The sequence below is a fragment of the Tenrec ecaudatus genome, chromosome 2 (assembly GCF_050624435.1).
Source record: "Tenrec ecaudatus isolate mTenEca1 chromosome 2, mTenEca1.hap1, whole genome shotgun sequence".
NCBI classification, from domain to species: Eukaryota; Metazoa; Chordata; class Mammalia; order Afrosoricida; family Tenrecidae; genus Tenrec; species Tenrec ecaudatus.
This window is the reverse complement of record NC_134531.1, coordinates 207434853-207458098: the sequence shown is the minus strand read 5'-3', so window position 1 is coordinate 207458098 and position 23246 is coordinate 207434853. Positions and strand designations below refer to the sequence as shown.

Below are 23246 nucleotides of genomic sequence, written 5' to 3'. Positions count from 1 at the left end.
TCATGCTTGCTGCGCTGCGGCCGTGTCTGCTGTTCTGTGGGTATACACTCGGGGTCTGCCTTGTGAGCCACCAGGCATGGTCCCTGGAGTCAGGCTGTGCAACAAGACCCCTGGAAACTAGGCACAATGAGGACCCCACAGCCAGCCACGCTGTCACAAACGCGGTGGTCATGTGAGTCCTGCCACAAGGAGGGCATGTCCACACACACGTGAGCACTGAGACCCTCCTCTCCTGGAGGGTTCGCCTGTGCAGGCCCGCCCAGCGGCCTGGCGGCTTTACTTTTCACTCAGCGCCACAAGCCAGCACCCTACCCTGTGTTTATGCACTGGGCCCAGGCACAGGGGTGGTTTGGAGGCTAGCAGGCATACTGAGGCCATGGCCACCGTGTATGGGAACTTCGGGGTGGGCACTGAGGTGCCTGGCAGGGGATTGGTTCTGGCTGGGGTCTGCCAGGTTGAGGGCCATCTGGGTGCAGAACACTAGAGGCTCCAAGGGACAGGAGTGCCATGACTCACCAAGGAGCTGCACCCTCATCACGCATGTGGCAGCCACCTTCTCCGTACCAAGAGGCCCCCTTACCCCAGCACACAGGGCCCTCCTCCGGCCTAACTTGACAGGAGGGACAGGGTGGTGCAGGAGGGCAGTGCCTGACACCCCCTACTCCAAGGCGAGTGTGGGGTCTGGCTCTGGTGGCAGCGCTGCGCCTAGTCTCTCCACCTTTTCCCCATGTGCTGGCCAGAATCAGCGCCCCACATCTCTCTCATTCAGGTGGGTGATTTAACATGACTGTCACATCCAGGAGCCCCGGTGGTGCTGATGGGTGAGCACTGGACTGCTAACAGCAAGGTTGGCGGTTCAAGCCCGTCAGTTGTTCCGAGGAAGAACCACGAGGCTGTCTGCTCCCACAAAGATTTAGCCTGTGAAACCCTCTGTACAGTGGCTGAGTCGAACAGAATGGACTGGATGGCACTGGGCTGGTACTGGGTCACATCTGGAGACAGCCAAAATGGCTCTGGGTCATTTTCTCCCCGGTGCCAACTTACAGCAGGCACAGCAGTGGCCACCACGCAAGGCTACCACTATACCTGCTCACCGCCCCCAGGGATGCGGAGACAAGCTGCTGGGTGCAGTTCTGCGCGGGTGCGTACACATGTGGGGATGGGTGCGAGTGCCAGCCTGCCCCACACCGCCAAGCTCAAACACGCGAGCCTCCCTGCCCCGCTATCTCTGAGGGAGGCCAGGACAGAGCCCTTGGCTGAGGGTCTCTGAGGCAGAAGCAGACCCACAGAGCACGTTCCATCTACTTTTATGTCAGTTGATTTTAAGTGACAGCATGGTTGAAGTCCGAGCACTGGGATGACTGGAAATGTCACAGCTTAACTGGGGCCTGGGGGGCTTGTGACTGGTTCTCCCACCTGTGACCTGAGAGTCCAGGATACCTGTGAGCCACTGGCACTTCACCTGCCTTCAGACAGACAGGAGTGGTCCATTGGGTGAGGCCAAGAGGCCCCCCAGGAGACACCTGTACCTGCCACCCGTTCCTCCAGACAAGGGGCAGTCTGGTCCTCCTGATCATGCAGTCGTCCAGAGGGGCGCGGCAGCCGTGGTCCCAGCCTTTAGCACCGCATGCCAAAACTGCCTGGCATGGCAGCTCACACTCCACAGGCCCAAGCCCCGGGCTTCACAGAAGGCCACCTCCTGTCCTCATTAGTCCCTGAGGCCTCCACTATCAGAGCCCTGGGTCTGGGCAACACAGGCCCCAGCTCCCTGATGCCAACAGGCTGGCAGCTGGCCAGGGACACAGCCCATAAGACATGTTGAGACCTGGCTTGGTCATTACTCCACCCCACCCCCACCCCCACAGTGTTCCATGTCAAGAGGTAGATCGGGCAGCTCAGGTCTCCTTGGGCAGCAGGCTCTGCTTGTGGGCGGTGGGCCATGGGGCCTGAGCACTGTCCTCTGGAGGCAGCGGTGGGGCCGTAAGTGACAGGCTACCAAGTCCTTTGTCCTGCACACCTGGCACCTGTGTGGCCTTCTGTGCGGGGCTTGTCAGCTCCTGGGCCACGGGTTGGTGGCGGCCCTGGCAAAGATGGTGCCACAGGTCCACCAGCAAGGCCCCTGCGAAGTACAGCACGGACAGTACCACGAAGTACCCGAAGTATACCTGGAACTGCAAGAGGGGGGGGGGGGGTAGGGAAGGTGAGGCTCAGGTGGAGGCCAACCCCCAGCAGACTGCTCTGCCCTCATCAGAAGCAGGTCCCACAGGGCCGCCCTGCTCTCTCACAACCCCTCAGGAGTGCTCTTCCTCCTCCTGCCTCTGTGTCGCCCTCACTTTCCACCTGAGCCCTTTTGCTAAGTTTGCACGCCCCCCAAATGTGTGCTTTATGGGGTGGCGTTCTTGAATCAGGAAGGCCCCCAGGCTGGGCGGGGCAAGGCAGGCTTCCATGGGAGGCTGGGGTCCGTTGCTCCCAAGCCCTGCTCCCCAAGCCCCTGAGTCTTAGATGTCCCACTTGTTCAGCCTGAGACTACCATTCTGCCTACTGAATAGCAGCCACCTCCTGGTAGGCACAGGGAAGGAAGCAGCAGCATGGACAGGGACCCACGCCCTGCATACCGCCACACCCACTTCCCTCCTCACCTGGCCAGTGGGACCCAGAGACATAGCCCTGGGGCACAGGGAAGGGCGGGCATGCCCCAGGCTCTCAGGGAGCAGGAGTGCGGTTATGTCTCCTGCAGTCAGTAGGGAATGGATGGACGCTCCAAAGTAGGAGAGGAAGACCGAGGGAATAGGGCATTAGGTTCTGGAGTCTGACATGGTCTGGGACGTGAGGTGTAGGGGGTGGTGGGGACAGGCAGTGTAGGTCCTATTCAAGAAGTTCACAGTCCCGTCAGCTCTGGCACGCCCAGCTTTCAGGAAATGTTTTCAGCAGCAAACATAAGAAACAACTTCTCGCCCCAGGGCTGCAGCAGAAGAACCCAGAACCCAGAAACCCCAACAAGCACAGAAAACAAGAAGGCCCAACAAATGCCCACTCTCTGGGGCCAAGGGTCAGGAAAGATGGAAAACCATTAAGACAATGAGTGTTCTCCTCTAGACACCGACTACCACAGGAACCCCGTGACCCCGCTCCCATCCACAGGCCCCCGAGCGCAAGGGCTGGACTTCCAACCTGGCCAGCTAGGAAGGACAGACGAGGTGCACACGGCCCAGCTGAGGCGTCCATCCTTTGAGCTCTTGACTGCACTACCCTGAGTTTTGACGGTAGATTTTTGTTTTCCTTCATGTTGCATCCACTGATTTTCTTTCCCCTCCCCCCTCATAAAGTTTAAGATCTTGCTTGTTTTTAGTATGCGAAGTAATTTTCCAGAAGAGATACAGGGCTTTCTACTCCTCTCGAGAGTTACAACACTGGAAACTCACAGGGGCAGTTCTGTCCTGTCCTAGGCGGGCTCACTCTGGATTGGCGTCGACTGGATGGCATTGTCAATTGAGACCTGGACTTTGGAGTGTTATATTCTGGGGGCATCTCAGCTAAGCCCTCCCTTTCATCTGACTTTCCCTGGTAATCTCTCTAGCAGAGAGAAGGTTTCCAGAGGAAAACAGGCAGGCGGACAAGTACAACCACGACGTGTCAAAAGCCATGAGGTGCAACTGAGGCAGTGCCGAGAGGAAAAAGAAAAATACTCAATGTAAAATTAACCCAAAAAGGGAGTGTTAAGTCAACTATCTCAGGCCCCGCTTTATGAACCTAGAAAAAGAAGAGTAAATGATCCCCCAGCAAAAAGAAGAAAGGACACAGCAAGGACAGGGACAGAAACAGACACCAGTGAAACAGCACCCACCGAAGTCAATGACCAGAAAGGTCAGTAAGATGCGTGGTTTTCTAGCACGATTGAGAAAGATGAGGAAAAGGCAATAAAAGTCTCAGGAATGGCAGTGACCATCCCTACAGATCCTGCATCCGTCTGATCGACAACCAACAGCAATGCTCACGCAGACCGCAAGGCAAAACGAACCAGCCATTGCTGAAAACACGCGAACACCTCCACCCCATTCAACGGGGAAGCGAGCATTTGAAGAACTCTTCACTTGCTGATAAAAGAGAAGAAGAAAACGGAATCTGTAATTTAACATCTCCCTCAAAAGAACTTTCCAGGTCCAAGGGGCTTCACTAGGGAATTCTAACACTGAAATAATGAACACCAATTCTATTTAATCTCTCCCAGGAAACAACAGAGAGAATGCATCTCGTTCATTTTCTAAGGCCAGTATTATTCAGATGCCAAAGCGAAGCAAGACTCAAAAATCCACTGCCACGGAGTCGCTTCAGACACATAAGACAGGGTGGAACTGCTCCGGCGGATTTCCGACGGCGGCACAAATAATGAACAAGAAAGTGATAGATCAATATCCCTCATACATTGTGCAGTTTGATTTTATTTCAACCTGCACCTGAGGAGGGGTGGAGTCCAACCTGCCTGATAGTGCCCCCTGGCAGGATGCACCTAGACTGGAAAACCTATGCCCAGGAGAGAGCCTTCACATCCTGCTCAAGCCCAAGCTCATACAGACCACGTCCACTGAATGGCGCAGTGTGCTGTCCATGTCCAACTTTACAACTCTATGAGTCAGACAGCACCTCGTTCATGCGGGCACTCAGGCCCATAGTAACTTAGTGGCCCGTGGGGAGGCATTCAGTCTCCACTACGGCCCAACAACAGTCAGTCTACACGCTGTTTACAAAAGGGGAGTAGCTGTCTACTAAGGATGGCTGAGCTTTGCTGCAAATTCCTAGAGTCTGTGCTGTGATTCACTGCATCTCTCTGCCACTGACACCTCAAGCACCACTGGGTCACCTGGAGCAGGTGTAGGAGAGACACTTTGCCAGAGCGTCTACATACACTGGATCCAGGCTCCACTCCCCAGGAAAGTACTCAGGCAACAGATCACACGGAAAGTAAGTACACCCTATTAGTCACAGCCTCGTCAAGTTTATGTGCATTGCCACAAGCAGAGAACACAGACCTCAGAACTGCACACACAGTATCACTTGAAATGGCTCAAGAAAAATGAAGCCCTTAGGTCTAAATGTAACCAAACGCCCACAGCTTGTATACTGAGAGCTTGCAGCACTGAGACCAATCAGAGATCTGCATCAATGGAGATGGACCATGTTGTTCGGGAAGTGAAGAACTATGTAGCGAAGATACCCATGCGTCCACAATCGATGCACAGGATTAGCAAGATGACTAGCAACACCTCAGCATGATTTGGGTGGGGGGGGGATTTCCATCGCAGAAAGCCTCCTCTCGCTTCTGGGAGCGGCTGCGGCACAGAGTCCCATGCTTCTCTGACAGTGCCACTTGGGGCCCTTTTGGAGACAGACACCAGACAAGCTTATCCTGAAATGTACGTGGAAGCACACAGAAGAGCTGAAGGAACTGGGACAAAAACAGAGAAAAGTTGGAGGAGCCCGTCTACCCCGATTCCATGACTTCTCACAGCTTGTGGTACCAGCTGGGGAGAGAGAAAGACTGCGAGAACAGCATCGAGGACCCTGACATTGACCGCAGAGCTGTGACTGCCAGAGCAGGGAGAACAGACCACCCTGACCTTGTTCACTGGACAAAGGCAAGAGGGCAGGAGGAATGGCGGCCTTTTCATCAAGGGCCACAGACACAAAGGACTGGTCCACACCCCATATCTCGCTTCCCAAATGAACCACAGACTTCAATGTCAAATGCAAAGCTATCAGCATGGGGGAGTAGGAGGGACCTTTAGGGTCTAGGGTTAGGAGAAGAGTTCTTAGACTAGACACTCAGAACTGACAACAGCCGACAGGGACAACACTGAGTCAGAGACCAAGTAATGGAGGAGAGGCCCCAGGCCCCTGCATGCTGAGCTCGCTCCTGCCCCCCAGGTGTGCTCCCCGCCAGCCCCAGCATATCCCTTTTCAAGGCACCTCAGGGGACACGCAGCTCGGACCTGGGGAGAGTGAGCAGAAAAAGCTGGAGTTACTCCGCTCCTGGCATCACCGGTATTTCTAGTCGTGAGCAGGCCGCCCCCCTTGCTCCCTGAGGCAGGCCGGGTGGGAGTAGGCAGAGACATCAGTTGCCCCTACCAACGCAGAAGGATAGATTCTGGCTACTCCCGGCAGGCACCTCCTTCTAGCTCCCTGTGCTGCACGGCCTGGCACTGTGGCTGCCCTAACATCTGAGAAGTAGCAGCCAGAGGCCGACGGCAAGTCCCCCCCACCCCCACCCTGAGCCCGTGGGTGGGAAGACCCCCTCACCAAACCACCCTCCTCACTATGGAACAATGAGGCACAGTGCCTGCTTCTCCCGGAGGGGGCTGCTTTCCCTTTCCTGCCGGCCCACAAAATCACCCAACAATCCAATTCCACCCTCTCACAGCAAACCCGGGTCAGCCCGCCCAGCCTCTTGTTACTACTAAGCCTGCTTCCTACAGCCCCTGCTTGTCCACTCCGCCCCCGGAGGGGCCTGAGGGGTAGGGGGGAGAGGACTAGGCAGCACATGTGTGGCCCTGTGAGTCTATACACAGTCCTGCCTATATGCCACCTTCCAGTGTCAGGTGTGTGGCCATGCACCTAACCCCAGGTGGGTGGAGGAGGAGGACGTGAAGGCCCTGCCTCCTCTGTCTTGGCCGGCTGTCTGCTTCTCACTGTGGGAGCCACGGTGTGGCCTGCTCTGACTCAGTGCCCGCACGTCGAGCTGGGGCTGTACCGGTCCCCACTGTGCCCACGCCCAGCCCAAACTGGAGCGGCAGTCTAGGCCCCCATTGAGCCCTGGAGGGTGGTGTCCAGCCCCACCCCGCATACCTGTGAGTGGACTGGGAGGCTCAGGACCCGCGTATCTGACACGATGACAGTTATCAGGGTCTTGAGAGAGGTCGCAAGGAATGTGTTGATCCCAAAGGCCAGGGCACAGAGCTCTTTGGACAGCGAGGATGCAATCAGGAAGCTTACAAGGGAAAAATAAGAAGTCAGGATTCAGTGGAGGGTGGGGGCGTAGGGTGTTGGGGGAGGCAGGAAGCACCAGCAAGTGCCACATGGAAACCCCACTTGGGTGGCGGCCAGTAGCTCCTCAGTATGACCACCAGGGGCAGCCCACCTGCCTGACTTGCCCTTCAGCACACCCCGTGCATAAGCCAAGTTCAGCGAGCCACAAAGAGCAGGGCCCAGGGCACCAAGGGGGCTCTCGGAGGAGCCCGACCACCTAGGCCACATGCCCGGGGGCTGTGTGCCTACCAGGCTGTCACAGTTCCATCCCCGGAGCGCAAAATGCGATGGTACAGAGATGCTCAAAAACACACTTCCTGCTGAAGTCCGGGAGCCGAGACCAAATCAAAAGTCATAAAATTCACCGACAATAAGAGATGCACCAACAGACTATCAGCAAAACCTGCGGGGCCGAGAGCGATCACAGGGACAATTCCCGGATCAGTCTTCTGCCAGTCAGGGAACTGAGTATTTGACTCAGGATGTTGGGAGAGGGGCAGTGAGACGAACCAGGAAAGCGGGAAGAGCTAGGAGAAATGCAAGGCATCATTTTAGGAAAAAGCCATCGCTGGTTCAAATCCCAATGATGACTCTTAACAAGGAAGTGAAGCGACTGACCAGTTCCCAGGAGGGAGAAGCTGGCCCTCGGAGCGCTCGGGCCTCTGCAGGCAGCGCCGGGGAGGGACAATCTCCAAAGGGAGGTTTCCAAGCCAAACGGACCACTCGTCCTACTGCTCCCCCGAAAAACTGAAGAATGAAAACAGCCAAGAAGACTCGCCAGTCCTTGAAGAAGGACGTCCTGCGTGGTGAAGGGGGAGGCTGGTGAAAGAGAGGAGGACCCTTCACAAGATGGACAGTGGTCTCCAACCAACGGACGGTCAAGACGGTGTGGGGTCGGGTAGCGCGGCAGTGTACACAGGCTCCCTGCGGTCACAGCTGACCGGATGGCGCTGCACAAAAGCACACCGGCCGAGGAGGGGTGAGGCAGGGGGTGCAACTGGGGAGGGAGGAGCCCCAGGAGGGACGGTCAGTTCCCAGGAGGAGTTTCCAAGGGCAGGTCACAGACACGCGAGGGAGGCTGGGAGTGGGTCTTTGGCAAGAAAGCATCACCCCCAGCACCAAGAGGTCTGGGCTGAGGACGGGAAGGGTCAACTCCAGAGGGGCGGCTCTGGGCCGCCAGGAGTCTGCACACTCTCCTCAGGCTTAGGAACAGCACTCAAGAGCCAGAGGGGGCTTCCCAGGGAGAGCCCATGCGGGGAGGGCGAGGGGCCCTCACCAGGGCAATGAGCCGGGACCAAAGTCTTTGGAATGAGATGGCTCAGCACTCACTGGGCAGAGAAGGGCATGGCCTCTCCCTCCAAGCGGTTGGAGCACGTGTGAGGAACCAGGGTCCTTGCATGGGCACGTGCATGGGTGTGGTGTGCGCACGCACACGAGTATACTGTGCTGTGTGTGCACTGGAGCGCTCAATGCCATGTGAGTGCATGCTGTGTACGCAGGTGCATGCCCATGAATATCTGTTCAACACATGTTTGTGTGTGTATGCCCACATGTGCACCCAGGTATGCATACTGCTTTGCTCCCCTGGCGGCTTGGATAGGTGTCTCAAGAACAAGGTCAGGGGAGGAAGGTGGGCTCAGAGTAGGGGTAGTATGGCAGGGTCTGGTGAAAGAGCAAGTGTAAAGGAGACAGAGGGGTCCAGGAGTGCACAGGCACTGGCTTGGGAAAGAGCCTGAGGCACAGGTGGAGCCAACCAGCAGTACAGGATGCCCCCTGGGCATTGGGGGTGCAGGTAGACGGGGAGGCTCCTGAGTGACATGGGACAGGGCAGGAGCCATGCATCAGGAGAGCCTTGGGGCAGATGAGGGTGGCAGGGACCACCCTTCCCAGGTGGGGGCAGGGAAAAGGCAGGGAGGGCCTGAGTCTGAGGGAGAGGCAGCAGGAGCTGGGTTGGGGCTGAGAGAGAGGGCTCCGTGACATCCCAGAAGAACCTCAACCTGAAGCTAGTCGCAGCAACATCTCTGAAGTAGCCAGTTATGCTGCAGGGGCATCAGGGTAAGGCTGCCCTGGTATCCTTACCCTACACCCCTAGCAGGTGTCTAGCCAGATGGGACCAGGGAGCCCTTGGATGCTAAGCAGCTGTGGTGGTCCCCGCCAACCCGGGGAGGGCATGGCAGGAGGCTGGCCTGTACAAGAACCGGGCCTAAGATGGACAGTGGCTAACTGGACCTAGCCAAGGCACCCCGGGCTCACAACGCCTTCTTGGGGTGACATGCCACAGCTCGGGTTGAAGGGCCAGTTCCTCATGTGCCAGAAGCCACCTTCCCATATGGAAACATCTGCCAGGGGACCACCCAGCAGGAGAAAGGTGTGTCCGCCCAGTGCATGGCCAGCCCGGGGCAGACTGGGGGCAGACCTTACCAAGCCCCCCACCTGCATGCCAGACTTACGTAGCAATGGGCACCAGGAACTGGTAGGCACCTCGGAAGAGCACAAAAGTGGTATAGCAGACCCAGATGTTGTTGGTTCTGATCATGAGGAAGATGAGGCCCGCCTGGATGGCAGTGACGGTGGCAATGACCAGCTTGGACCACAGGGCCCAGCGGATCTTCACGAAACCTGCAGCAAAGGAGGTGATGGCACCTGGGGGAGACAGCGTGTTAGGGACCCTCTGAGGTTCCCTGAGAGGGAATGTGCATTAGGGGTCCCCAGGGGTCATTGGGGCCAGGGGAGACAGTACTTTATAGGGTCCCCCAAGGCTGACGGGGAGGGAGACTGCTCATTATGGGGCTTCCCGGGCTATGGGGATGGCAGGTGGCAGCAGGTCCAAGGGATGGTGTTTGTACCCAGCAGGGTGGAGGCGGCATCAGCTGCACCATTGTAGACCATAGAGCTGCTCTGGGTGCCCTGCACACGGTTCCACAGGACATGCACATAGAAAGTGACCAGGTAGTAGCCGGCAGAGTTGAAGATCCACCAGAGGGACCAGAGGCGTAACTGTGGTTGCTGCAGTCTGGTCCCCAGCTCACGGCACATGCGGACCAGAACAGAGTCCCGCCAGGCTGCCAGCAGTGCGGGCCTGGGCTTGCCAGAGGCTGGCTTGCTAGGGCCCCCAAGGGCCATGCGGTCCAGCTCGGAAGGCAGGGCTGCGTGGTCCGAGGGCGTGCTGCGGTTAAAGAAGAGGCTGCGTTTGGGGCGCTTCAGGAAGAGGGTGAGCAGCAGGCTGAAGGTCAGGAAGCCCAAGGTGATGTAGTTGAGCGTGGTGAAGGAGAGGCTGCCCACAGAGACAAGCAACTGGCCGAGCACCGAGCTGGTGAAGACGCCCAAGAGCACGGCGCAGCGCGAGTAGCCTGCCATCCGCTGGTAGCGCTCGGGGCGCACCAGGGAGAAGATGTACGAGGAGTAGGCGATGCGGGCCGCCATGGTGATGCTGTAGAAGAACTCCATGAACTGCATGTGCAGCACCGTGTGGCCCAGGAGCAGGAGCAGCCACAGAGACACGTAGCTCACTCCCTGCAGCACCAGCACCGGCTTGTAGCGCAAGTAGTCGGTCAGCAGGAAGACTGGCACCAGGACCGCCAGGTAGGAGTAGGACAGCACTGGCAGGATCTTGTTGGTGACCTGCAGACAAGATAGGCACGTGACCTCCCCAGGCCCAGGGCAGCCCCATTCAATGGACAGGGGCACAGAGAACCTGGAGCTGAGTCTTGGGCCTGGCCAAGGTGCTAGTTGGCAAGTGGCAAAGTCAGTGGGGGTTGGGAAGTCCATGCTGCTCACACTCTCAGTGTGCCCTGGTAGTGGCGGGGCACCCAAGACACACTGGTGGGGCCAACCTGCCTCAGCAAGCTGGTGCACCCAACTCAGGGGCACCCTGGCCCCAACACCACAGTCTCCCTGCCTGGCACACTCCCCTGAACACTCAGGCAACGAGATGCCCAGGTGAACCCACCACCTCTCTGCCAGCCACGCTGTCCCAGCCTCTGCATGATCTCTCACACACTAGGCCCTGTGGGGCTGGGAGCCAGGCCGGTCCGGGAGCTCTGGGAAGCCTGGTCCCAGGGTCCAGGCCCTTTGTTGAGAATCACATTCTGGGTCAGCTTGAGTGGAGGAGGGTTCCAGGCAGGCACTGCAGCTGCTCTTGTAAGAGCCCAAGTGGGGCCCAGATGAGGCCCCTATCAGCTGTTGGGGTCCTGACCTCTGGGGGAAGGCAGCCCTCAGGTCAGATTCTCCCAAGACCTTCTCCAACTGGGAAAGAAGCAGCTCTGGAGGGTGAGCCTTCGGGAACAGCTGGGCACAGGGGCCAGCCAGGCTCAGAGGACAGCAGCTGCACAGCACACCAGGAGTCTGTGGGGGCCTCGGACAACCTCCCCACCTTCCTGAAGCCAAGAGGCAAACCTGTGAAACCAGGGGAGCCAGGTCTGGACTTCCCTTGACCATTACTTAGCAGCGCTGACTCATCTACACTTCAACAGACTTGAGGGGCCTCCCATATGACCTGGGGTCACTTTCTGCTTCCAGGGTCCCCGTGAAACTGTCCTTCAGGAACACGCAGAGGAGAGGCTGCACCTCACTCCCTCCAGCAGGTCCCCGCACACATGGGCCCCTCCGTGCCCAGCTAACTGGCCTGGGTACTCTGCAGGCTTGGATTCAGGCACTTCAACCCCGACAGCCAGACAGGGACAGCCAGGTGGGTCTCAGACTGCTTCCAGACCAGGACACGGGCTCTGAGAAGCCTCCCAAACTCCCAAAGGCAGGCTCAGCCACAGGAGGACAGGGGAACAGGGCTCTGCACTCAGCTTCATGCCCGGAGCTCTGGTCTGAGGGAAAAGTCTCACCAAGACATGCATGAGTCCTCCCACATCCCCTGCCACTCCCAACCTGCTGCAGCTGCTCACGGCCTTGACTGGGGTAGTAACCTCAGACCCCAGAAGCTCTTCCAAGTCTGTGGGCTGGTCCACAGGACACAGCACAGGGCTGACATCCCCCAGGGCTACATATCGTGACACATGGACAGGTACTGCCAGAGAGTCACTGTTAAACCACCAGACCCAAAACATTTCTTGTTCAAACCGCCACCTCACCCACCCCAACCCCCTGCCCCTCGCCAGGCACCAGTGTGTATTTGTTAAGGTGGGAGCACCCTGGGGAGAAGCCTAGGGATGTCTCATGAAGCCCAGTCTTAGGGGCCAGAGGCGCCTCCAGCCCAGGCGACACCCTCTGCAGAGCTGGCCCCGATGTCCCATGCTCCACTTCCCGCTGCACTTGGCAGGCCGTGCAGGAGCTGTGAGGCTGTGACCCCTGACACACTTGGAAAGCTAGGGGACGGGGGGTGGGGGTAACCCTCCTGTCAGGCACTGAGACGAGGTGGCGAGGCTCCCTAGTGGGAGCCCAGTCTTCAGCAAGCACTTAGCAGCCACCCTCTCGTAGGCAGACCCATCACAGGTTGAAGGGAGAGCAGGAAAAGCCGAGCCCAAAGGCCTGGGTTCAAGTAAGTGGCCCAGGAAGAACAGACAGGGCCCCTCGCTATGTGGCGCTGGTGCTCACAGACAGCACGGGTCAGAGGCCCTCTGTCTCTGCACTGTGGCCAGGGCAGCGGGACAGTGAGGATCTTGGCAGACGTGGGGGAGCAGGGCCTCTCGGCTGGGGAGATGGGTCTGAGGGCCGGTGGGCTTGAGAAGCACAACAGTCCCAGACTAGGTCACAAGTGACCCCAAGCCCCACCCACAGATGTGGTGATCAGGCCTGAGGGCAGCACACAGCGACCCCACTGATGGCATCTTGGCACCAGAGAAGGGTGGGGTTCAGGCTTGACCATGAGATGGGGGGACGGGGGGAGCTAAGGAGTAGGAACACCTCTGGCGGCCCCGACATGCCTGAAGAAGCCGCAATGGAGCCAGCAGTGAGGCCACGCGTGAACAGATGCACGGGAGCACCCAAGGACACACACGTGGAAACATGAGTGGGCAGAGGGGGAAGGAGGAGCAATGTGTCCAGGGCCAACAGCCAGGAGCAGCCGAGCCCAGGCTGGGGTAAGGCTATCCTGGTGGCAAGAGGCTGCCCCTTGCTCCTCACAGGGACAAATTTCAAATGGCCGAAGGCTCTTGCACCCGCAAAGCACAGCCTGCCACCCCTCAGAGAGCGAGGGGCTGGAAGGGAAGTCTCAGGGAAGAGCCCGGGAACGAAATCATAGGCCTCCACATAAAGAGCTGACCACACACACACACACACACACACACACACACACACACACACGGACAGGGAACCCAGGGCTTGAGACATGTTTATGTCACACACCGGCCACGCCTGAAGCTAAGGGCAGGGGTGGGGCGCACCGACGGCAACAACGGCTCTTTGGTGCACCAAGGAAAGCAGGCAGCCAGCCAGGAAGCCACAGCGGCGCTGGGCAGATGGTCCCCGAGGACAAACCTGGACAGGCAGCGAGTGGCCACACCGCGTACAGAAGGCAGGAGGCAGAGAGATACCTTTCCTGCTTATTAGATCGGCAGGGGCCCGAATCAGACAGCAGAGTTGGAGGGAGAGGAGCTGACAGGTGGGCCTTCCACCGGGGCCCAGCCCCAGCTACACAGCCGAGTGAACGAACGGCCGCCACAGGGAGAGCACGTGGAGAGACCTTCACCGTCCAACAGAAAGGACAGGATAAATGGCCAAGGTCCAGTCCCTTGAGAGCGGACACAGGTCGCACAGGCAGATGCCCCAGCTCATTGGACCCACGAGGTTCAATCGGCGGCCAGACTGAGGCCCATCATTCGGCAGCGCTGGTGTACATCTGCCCCCTAAGCGCCCATGGAAGACAGGGCTGCACGGTACTCCAGGGTTAGGGGGGCACTCCTGCAGACAGGTGCCCAGGGGAGGGCCCCACCATGTAGCCAGGCTCTGCAGCTGCCTGACAAACAGGACAAATTCCCCCTCAGATCCCCTGGAGCCTGGTCCAACGGCTTGCCTGTGGGAACCTCCTTTATTTAACCAGTTAATGCACGACCTGATTAGGTCGCTGCTGGGGTTTGCAGCAATTTGCTCTAGATGTTTGTGTTGTGTTGCTACCTTGATGATGGCTTCACAAGAAATACTCACACCTGATAAGGACCTCCCTTGAGGGCAGGGGCTTCCTCTCAGGGCAGAAACAGGAGTAAAGGGTGGGTCTGAGTCTGGGCTGTCCCAGGGACATGTCCCTGAGGGATGGCTGGTGACTTCTGGGGAAGTGCCAGGACCCAGGGGCGGGGGAGCAGACACAGGCTCTCCTAGCCCTGGGGACATGCCAGCACTGAGCATCATCTAAGGCATTCCTATGGTAAGATCTCCACTTTTCAAGGAGGCACTTAAAAGGACACTCCTCATTTCCATGGTGACTGCATTCGATTTAAACAGCTGCAAAGCCCAGGTAGAATGGAGCGCAAGTCCAGCAAAGAGAGGTAGGAAAACACAAGGGTCTGGCCAAGGGCATTATCAGGAGGCCCAGGGAGATGTCCAGCAAAGAGAGGTAGGAAAACACAAGGGTCTGGCCAAGGGCATTATCAGGAGGCCCAGGGAGATGGGGTCAAGGTCACCCTGGAGAAGACAGCAGGAGCGCCTAGTCCCACCTCCAGTTCCTAAGGAACAAGCACCCAGGGCAGGCAACACCGTGGGTCCTGAGGGTCCTCAGGCAGGACAAGGGCAGGCCGTGGTGGAGAGCAAGGTCAAGGTGACCACCAGTGTAGACAGACGCCTATGAGGCGACCCTCACTAAAAACCTTCTCTGACAGTATGGAAAGGCATTGGTCTGTGAGCAGTTGGCCCGTGTGCTCTGGGAGAACTGCTGGGGGTGGGGTCGGGAGACACTTGGGCCCAGGGTCTTGGGGTCAGTGTACACTTACTGGTCAAGATTCACTGAGACCCTTGTCCCACTGCCAAGTCCAAGGGACATTCCTATAATAATCTTCTTAGCAAGCAGCTGCCTAAGTCTCTGCTGGAAGCAAGTGCCCAGCAGAGCTTGACAAGGAGCCTGGAATGTGGACGGGCTCCAGGGGGCAGGGCCTGTCTGGCCTCCTCCGGTCGCAAGCCTCCTCCAGTGGTGCACATGTGTGAGAGTGGGGAAAGAGGGGCTGGGGGTGGTGGGGTAGGAATTGGAAAATAGGAGGGGGCTGTGGGTTCTGGAGGGGCAGGGGAAGCAGCTAGGAACAAGCACCTTCCAACCTAATGCTCCGCCTCAGAAAGGCTGGACGCAGATCCTGAGCCCCCCCCCCCCACTGGACCTGTTCTCCTCAGGTCCACCCCCACCCACCCACTCCCAGGCTCAAGGGCCATGGAGGCACAGCTTCCAGCCTGTCCAGCATCTCTTGGCCACTTCAATTCTCCCCCCACAGCTACTTTCGAGTCAGACCGGGGAGAGGACGCCCACCCACTGACACTCAGTGACCTGGGGTGACCAAGACCCCACACTCAAATCACAGCCTGGCACCCACCCACACGAGCCTCCCTGGCCGGCCACTTGCCTCCTGTAAGGTGAAGTTCTTATCCCGCAGGAGGTAGGGTGTGACAAAACTCTCGCCTGGTCGTATCTGCGCCATGAAGCCGTACAAGCAAAGGGAGACCACCAGGACCCGCCAGGACTTGAGCTCCCAGGCCTCAGTGGGATCCAGGGCCGGCTGCTTCTCTGCCTTCTCTGTTGCTGCCGGGCCAGAGGGCACCATGTTGCCGGGAGGAGACAGTCCGGGACACTAAACCTGGAAGGAGACAGGGAGTCAGGCTGCTCCGCCACCACCTGGACACTGCCTTCCACGCCGAGCTTCCTTCCCACTAAGCCTGCCTCCCTCCCGACACCAGGCAAGGACTGAGGCTTAGGAGAGGGGCTTGGGGGAGCTGACTGAGCTTTCACGGGGAGGGGCTTTGGCAGAAGCACACCCTTAAAGTTAGGGAGGTCCAGTCCACACCCAGACCAGGCTTTTGCTTTTTACTGCCCCTGGGGCAACCAGTCTTTCAGGCACATCCAGCACATCAAAGTGCTCCGGCCCCCAGGGCTCTCTGTGCAGGTGAAGGCTGGCCTGGACAGCTTGCTCAGGGCTGCTCTGCTGGCACTGGTCCAGCTCCCAGGTGTGCCCACGTCAGCTGAAACCCTGCACTACTGCTGTTGGCAGTCCCTGGGATGCACTGGACTGGCCAGGGGAGGGCTGTCAGGGGACAGGCAGGGGTGGGGTGCAGCAGGAGGCCCAGCTGGTTATGGTGGGGGACACTCAGGCTGGGCATACAAAACACACCCGGGCACACTGCAGTGGGTCAGCACCAGACTGGCGCAGGTATAACCACAGGCCCCGAGGCCACAGGGGTCAAATTCCTATCATCAGGCCTGATGGCCCTGACGGGTAAACAGAGAAGCGGTAGACTACTAACCTCAAGGTGGGTGGTTCAAACCCACCAGCTGCTCCGAGGAAAGGATGAGGCCGTCAGCTGCTGCAGAGTTGCGATCTCTGAGACCCTCTGGGTCGGGACCAGCTCAAGGGCGCCGTGTCTGGTTTTCTAGGCTTCTAACTAAAGAAACACGAACCTAGTAACCACAGCGACACCCTCCACACGGGTCTGCAAGGCTCAGACGGAATAGGGGTGGCTGTGAGAATTCCAAAGGGAGGGGATGCCTAGGAAGACACTGGGAAAAAACACTGGGAGGCTTGGGAGGTATCGCCCGGATGTTTCCAGATGCTGGGACAGCACCCCTCCCTCCCCCTACATCAAAGGCCCAGGAAAGAAAACAAGAAGCCAGCTGAGTGAAAGTCCCATCCCCACCCCTGGGAAGAAACCGCCCAGAGGGAATGGGAAGAGACGCCACTAAACCACACACTGCTGTTGAGTCCATGCTGACCCATAGGGACCCCCACCCCCGTGGGTTCCTGGGACTCTAACTGAGTACGAGAGTAGAAAGCTCAGTCTGTCTCCAGCAGAGCTGCTGGTGGTCTCGAACTGCCAACCATTGGATCACAGCCTAATGCATCACCGCTACACCACCAGGGGGCACAGGGGCCTACCTTCCTGGGTCCATGTGTCCCCAAACTTCCAGGTGGGAGGCTAAAAACAGCTGCAAGATTACTTTCGGGGCAGAGACCCTCAAGTCTAGGACATGTATGTTCCTCTCACAGAACACACACATCTGGGTGTCTACCCCCAGCCTGCTGAGAGACCACACTTCCGTCCCAGGAATTCCCCTAAGGTCCTGCCCACTTCAGAGCAAGGTCAAGTATAGGCACTGCTCCCAGGGCTTCACCCCCGCCTCTGGGCAGGAGCTCCAGTATACGAGCTGAGCAAACCTACATTCCTGCCCCCTTTACTAAGAACTCCAAGCCTTGTGATCAACAGTCAAAAATGTGAGTTAAGCCCCAAGTCCTGGGCCCATAACCAGAGGCTTGGTACAACCACCCCACCCCCAAAGCAGCTTCCCCCAGGGAGTCAAGCCCTAGGACTCCCACCAGCGAGCATCCCCAGATGCTCTATGACCCAGGACCCCAGACCCCCGCCCCCAAGCATCCAGAAGCAGAGTTCCCCTCCCCACCTTGGCTTTGGCTTCCCCTAGTGACCCAAGGCCCCATCCCTCAGTCACCAGGGAGTCTCAATCCCCCTACCCTGAGGCCTTCATCTCCTAAAGTGGCAGGCACTCCCTAACCTGAGCTCACCCAGTGTCTGGTGCAGATACAAATCCATAGACATCTATGCAAAGACTCCCCAAATCACAGACTCCCCAAATCCTGCAGCTCACACCTTCCCCTGTGAGGGAGCATGCTGGGAACACTCGGGGTATGGGCTTGCCTCAGTTGGTGGGGAAGGTCTGGTCAGCCCAGGACCCTGCACTTAACCACTGTTCCCAGCTTCCCACCTGTCAGGAGAACTCATTCCCAGACTGGACTGAACCCAGAGGCCCTCCGGCCCAGCAGAGGTCCCCAAAGAGGCGGCCACCTGAGGTTCAGCTCCAGTCCTGCGTCCTAAGCACCCGTCCTGTCCCTGCCGAAGTAGAACCTTCTTCAGCGTCTTCACGAATCCAAATCCGACACCAAACTAACGATAAAGCCTTTAGGTGTACAGGTGGCCCCGGAAGCCCTTTGATCTCAGGCCAGGGAGACCTCAGGGGGATTATATGTACCCCAGGATGCTGTTCTTCGAGACATTTACAACACTTTCTGCTGCTGACTCCTGAACTCCCCACCACACACACACACACACACACACACACACACACACACTCACACTGCCTCTGCAAAGAGTACACCTACAGTGAGAGACACACAGAGCCTGGGGCCATGGGAGGAGCCTGGCCACCCTGGAGTCTGGGTCAACTCCACATGGAATGCGGGTCAAAGGTGCAGTGTTTCTGAAACTCGTTAGCACTGGCCACTAATGAGAAAAAATTGTACATACAGAAGTACTCAACAGACTTGTGTCTGCAAGCTCACAGTAATGGGCAGGCCTCCAGGTATGAAGGTCGGGGCAGGGGCCCATCCACAGTCACCGCTTGAGCCTGGGAGATGAGGTTCAAAGGAAAGTGCATCTATCTACCAAGGCCAAGGTCCAGGGGAGGGCCATGGTGCTCGGGTAGGCTGGCAGGCACTCTGATTCGCTTGCCTTGTGGTCTTTTTCTCTCCCACGGGGTGAACTCAGTCACACACACTGAGTGTGGCCAGCAGACACACTGCCCTGACCTCCTAAAGTCTGCCCTGTTCTCAGCACACAGCAGTGCCCCAGGACAACAGAAGCAGGATACTGCCCAGCCATGATCTCACAGCTTAGAATGCAAAGCTGAGGATACAGGCCCAAGTGAGAGCCCAAGCTCTAACATGTGAGGCCCAGGGCCGGGATGAGAGCCCCAGGGTCCTGACCCCATACCATCTGGGTCTCACAGGCTTCTTGTTGGCAGCTGGAAGAAGTCCTTGGTTAGACAAAGGCCACAGGAGAGGAAGCAGCCTGCAGGTTTGCCTTCAGGAGTTGAATTGATTTCTCCCCTGTCCCAGGGGTGCTCTTTAAGACCACCCAATGCCCAGAGTATTTGATGAACAAGAGCAAGTTGCTCCCTAGTGTTCTCCTCCCAGGGTTGGTAAAGCCTGCAGACTTCAAAAACAAAACCAACTCCCTTGTTTGGTGCAGTTTCAGCAGGAGAAGGCTCATGACGTTTCTTAAACAGCTACTAGTAAAACAATAAACAGAAAATTAATTTTAAATGCCACACTCTGGTGGTACACTGGTTACATACCGGGCTGCGATACACATGGTCAGCAGTTCAAAACCACCAACAGCTCCTCTAGAGAAAGACTGGGCTTTCCACTTGTGTAAAGTTAGTTTCAGAAGCCCAGAGGGAGTCACCGAGAGTCAGCATTGACTCTGGCAGTGAGTTACCATGCCCTGCCAGGAGCTCTGGCAGCATAGTGGTTACCTGTTGGGCTGCTATGAAGTTCAAATCCACCAGGCACTCCTGGGAGAAAGACAGGACTTTCCACTGCTAGAAAGAATTACTGTCTCGGAAACCCACAAGTTACAGTAAATTGAGTCTGGGTCTGAAATAAGAATAGAAGGGACGACAGAATGTGCCCAAATGTCAGCCTGATTGCAAAATATTCTGCTTTTGTACACTGTATCTTTTAGAAAAACCACATGCTGATCCAAGCAGCTTTGGGGGGAAAAAACTGCCAACTAAAGATAATGCAAAGTTTGCCTTTTTTAAAAAGACACCTGTGTGTGTTATGCCTATAAAAGCTTGTCCCGGGTCGAAGCTCGGGGTCCACACTCGATACTCTGGACAGAGTCTGGTGTGGTCCCTCACTCTTGAGTCTGGGTTTGAATCCAATAAACCTCTTAAAGCTGTACTCGGTCTCTGCTCATTTTGTTTATTCATCAACCTGCTTGCAACAAACTCTCAGGGAACTCACAATTCTACCCTGTCCTATAGGGTCATGCGATGAGTCAGCATCCATGCAGTGGCAGTGAGTTTGGTATCCTCTGTGCCCAGATGAATGACTTCTCCAAGTGTTCATTAAACCTCTGGCCATCACAGAAGAGGCAGGAAAGCCATAGTCCAGACACTGTGAGCACCTCTTCGCTAGCCACCTTTGTCCAAAAACAGTTCAATCACTACTTGGTGTCACGGAACCCCCAGCCCACCTGTGAGAGCAAGTCAGCAAGCAGGCGGTCCACACAGCAGTCCATGTGAGAGAGCTGCCCTCTGCTCATGGTGGCCCCTAGACTTGAAAGGGCAGGGAGCTTACCACTGAGACAGAGCTTCCTCTGTTCCCATTCTTCAGGCTAGGTGAACTGTTCCAGGTTGCTGGGGGTGACTGGGGTGGAGTGGGGGGTGGGGGTGGGTCACTTCTTTACAGGTCAGCCCAACAGACAGCATCAAGAGCTTCTACAATCCCTCATTTGGGGCAGTTTCCTCAAAAGCGGGTCTGGATTTCCAAGGCAGCTAGATTCTCCTGCACCCTAACCCTCTAACCAGGCCGAGCAGCGGTTCTCTCAGAATTAGCGCGGTCATTTCTCACCTACACTTTAAGGTTGTTTCCTGCTCTTGAGAAGTTGTAAGGACCCACAGGGAAAAGGTTCACGCGCTGCAGCCCAAGTTGGGTAATGATTCTGTACAGCCGACTGGCTCGGCTCCGACTAGTTAGGAGAGGGGTGGTCACTGGACACCTACAAGGCCCGAGGGGAACGCAGAACAGTGGGTCTCCCGGGAGGGCGAGGGGGCGCGCGAAACGCTCAGCCCCAATCTTCTGGCCCGCCAAAATGACAATAGTATCACCTCGCCACCGCAGCACCGGGAAGGTCCCTGTTACACGTGGCTCTGTGGACCTGGTGTAAAGGGGAGCGCCTTGGGGTGCCAGGGGCCGAAGAGACAGAGTAAAGGGGGTGGTGCTCAGCGCTCCCACTGCAGGGCAGGGAAGGTACCGAGGGAACCCTGCCACACCATTAAGGTTCCAAGGGTGCGTGGACCGGAAGCGATTGAGAACTGCGGCGGCGGTGGCAGTCCCGGTCCCTAGGGGGGTGCCGCACGCGCCCGAACAAAGGTCCCGGGTACATAGCTGCACCCAGATCGGTTCAAAGTTGCGCCCAAGGCGCTCTCGCCTGTGCACACTACACGCTCACCCTGGGACCCTGAGCACGCATCCCTTAAACACCCTGTACCCCCACACGTGCCGCCCTGCACCCCACCCTGCGCGCCCTCCCCGAGTACCTGGGCACCTTGGCCCGCGCTCGGCGGCCTGTCCACGAGCTCCTGAGCCCTGGCATCACGCGCTTGGGGGGACTACAAAGCCCACAAGGCTGCACGGTGGCACGCGCAGGCGCCTCGGGGTCGGGGCGGGGCCACTCCGCTTCGACCCCGCCCCTTTACGGGTGAAGAGGTGCCCTCTGGGGTCCGCACCTGTGTCCCCCCGCCCCCTCGTGGGACAAGCGCAGGTCCTTTGGTGTCCCCGCCTCGCGAACCCGGTGCGCCTAGGGCTCTCTTCGCTCCCATCACGGCCCACGCTGCCGGGGGCGCGGCGTGAGACCCTTTCCGGGGCCCCGGAGCGGGCGCGTCCCCTAGTCCCGCCCCAGGGAGCGCCGCACGCGCCCGCCTCGTGGCGACAAGCCCGCGCCGCGCGCGCCCGCCCGGGCCACCTGGCCGAGCTGGTCTCCGCCTGGAGCCCTCACGCTTAGCCGGACGCCTGTCTTGGACCCCAACGCAGCTCTCTCCAAAATGTCGTCGTGGCGGGGCTCGCTGCCCCGGTCGTGCGGTGACCCGCTGGCGCCTGGCCTCCGTGGGAGCTCGAAATGTAACGTCCCCGAGCGCTGTGTGTGTGTGCGTGCGCGCGCGCGCTCATTTTTAAAGTTTCTTTCCTGGTTAACGTTGAAGTACTAAGGAGCCGTGGTGGCCTAATGTTGGACTGCAGAATGCAAGGTTCGAAACCACCAGCCGCTCTCCGGGTTACAGGGGAGGCTTGCTGAAGAAGAGCCTTTCAGTCGCGGAAACTCACATGAATCGGCATCGACTCAATGACAATGAGTTTTTGGAATGACTTAAGGCAGTGGTCCCTGTGCCTGGTGGCAAGGTTCATGAGCGCTTTATGGGTTTTTTTTAGCACTTTTATTGGTATATATTTTCACATACCATACATTTCAAAAGTTCTACCACGCCGAGAAGAGTTGTACAGTCATCGGCATAATCAGTGTTAGAACATTGTCTCCATTTTGTACACCCCGTTGCCAGGCGACCCTCTCCCCCGCCTCCCCTTCCCCAACCTCACCCAGTCAACCTCTCCTGCCAGACCCCCAAGGGACTACTGATCCAGTTACTGTCTCTATAGATTTACCTATCCAGGATTTCATACATAGATAAACATTTTTTAAAAAACTAACAACCGTAACAAAGTAAAACTAACAGAAAGCAGAAAAATATTAAAAACTAGAACAAATTTAAAATGCATCAGAAGGAAGACCAAATGACTTAGTGTTCCCTTTCAACGCAACTGCATCTGCAGAAATCTACTTCGCAATGCATTCTGCACGACAGCAAGGCTGTCGCATGGCTGGTCAGAGGCATAATGAGTGTGTTTCCCATGGGGTGCTGTAGTGCAGAGCACCCAAGTGGACAGCGGTGGACAGCGGTGACACGGTCAATGGTCCATGTGCCTGGAGAGGAAACTGCACTTCTGGCCAGCGCATCCTTTTATAGGAGCAGGGACAGGAATGCACTCCCCCAGCCAAGGGCCCACTGGTGCTTCCCCGGCACCTGGTCACTTCCTGGTCTGACCTCGAGACAGTCTGCTGCTTCTGCAGAGGAGCTGGAAGCTGAAGCGCTGAAGGGCTGGCTTGAGCACTTGGCAGCACAGGGCTACCACGCACCCCAGGTTCCCAGCCCAGGAAGCGTGATAGGGAGAGAAGCTCCATTGTAAGGTTCCAAGTGTGCGTAGACGTAGACCGGAAGCGATAGAGAACTGGGGCGACGGGTGAGAGGAGGTGGGGGTGGCAGTCCTGGTCCCCAAGGGGGTGCCGCATGCGCCCAAAGGTCCTTATAAGTTTCCGTCTCCACAACCCAGGGAGTTCCCTGTAGAAAGATCTCTATGGAAAATCCATCGATGACCAGCCACCCGTGGAGGAGAACAGGCAGGGGTGACCCTGGTCCCCTTGACTGAGAAGATTGGTCAGGAAAGCAGACAGGAGAGGAGGGCTCTGACCAGTGTTGGAATTCAGCCAATTCACACTGCTTTGGCAGAACCGCTACCTAA

The 23246-nt window shown here is 57.6% G+C and overlaps 1 protein-coding gene across 2 annotated transcripts; it reads right to left on the bottom strand.

The window, feature by feature from the left end:
- Positions 1-1204: 1204 nt before the first annotated feature.
- Positions 1205-21288, bottom strand: SLC19A1 (solute carrier family 19 member 1). 2 transcript variants are annotated; one of them, XM_075542190.1, is made up of 8 exons: positions 21215-21274; positions 19424-19544; positions 16405-16542; positions 15510-15740; positions 9867-10641; positions 9471-9663; positions 6841-6982; positions 1205-2171 (listed from the first exon to the last, which is right to left on the bottom strand). In XM_075542190.1, the coding sequence occupies exons 4-8, from the start codon at positions 15705-15707 to the stop codon at positions 1896-1898; spliced, it is 1584 nt and encodes a 527-aa protein (XP_075398305.1). In that variant the 5' UTR covers positions 15708-15740; positions 16405-16542; positions 19424-19544; positions 21215-21274; the 3' UTR covers positions 1205-1895. The 2 variants fall into 2 exon arrangements, with proteins under 2 accessions (XP_075398305.1, XP_075398308.1); XM_075542193.1 differs by lacking the exon at positions 19424-19544 and having other exon boundaries at positions 21215-21288.
- Positions 21289-23246: the final 1958 nt, after the last annotated feature.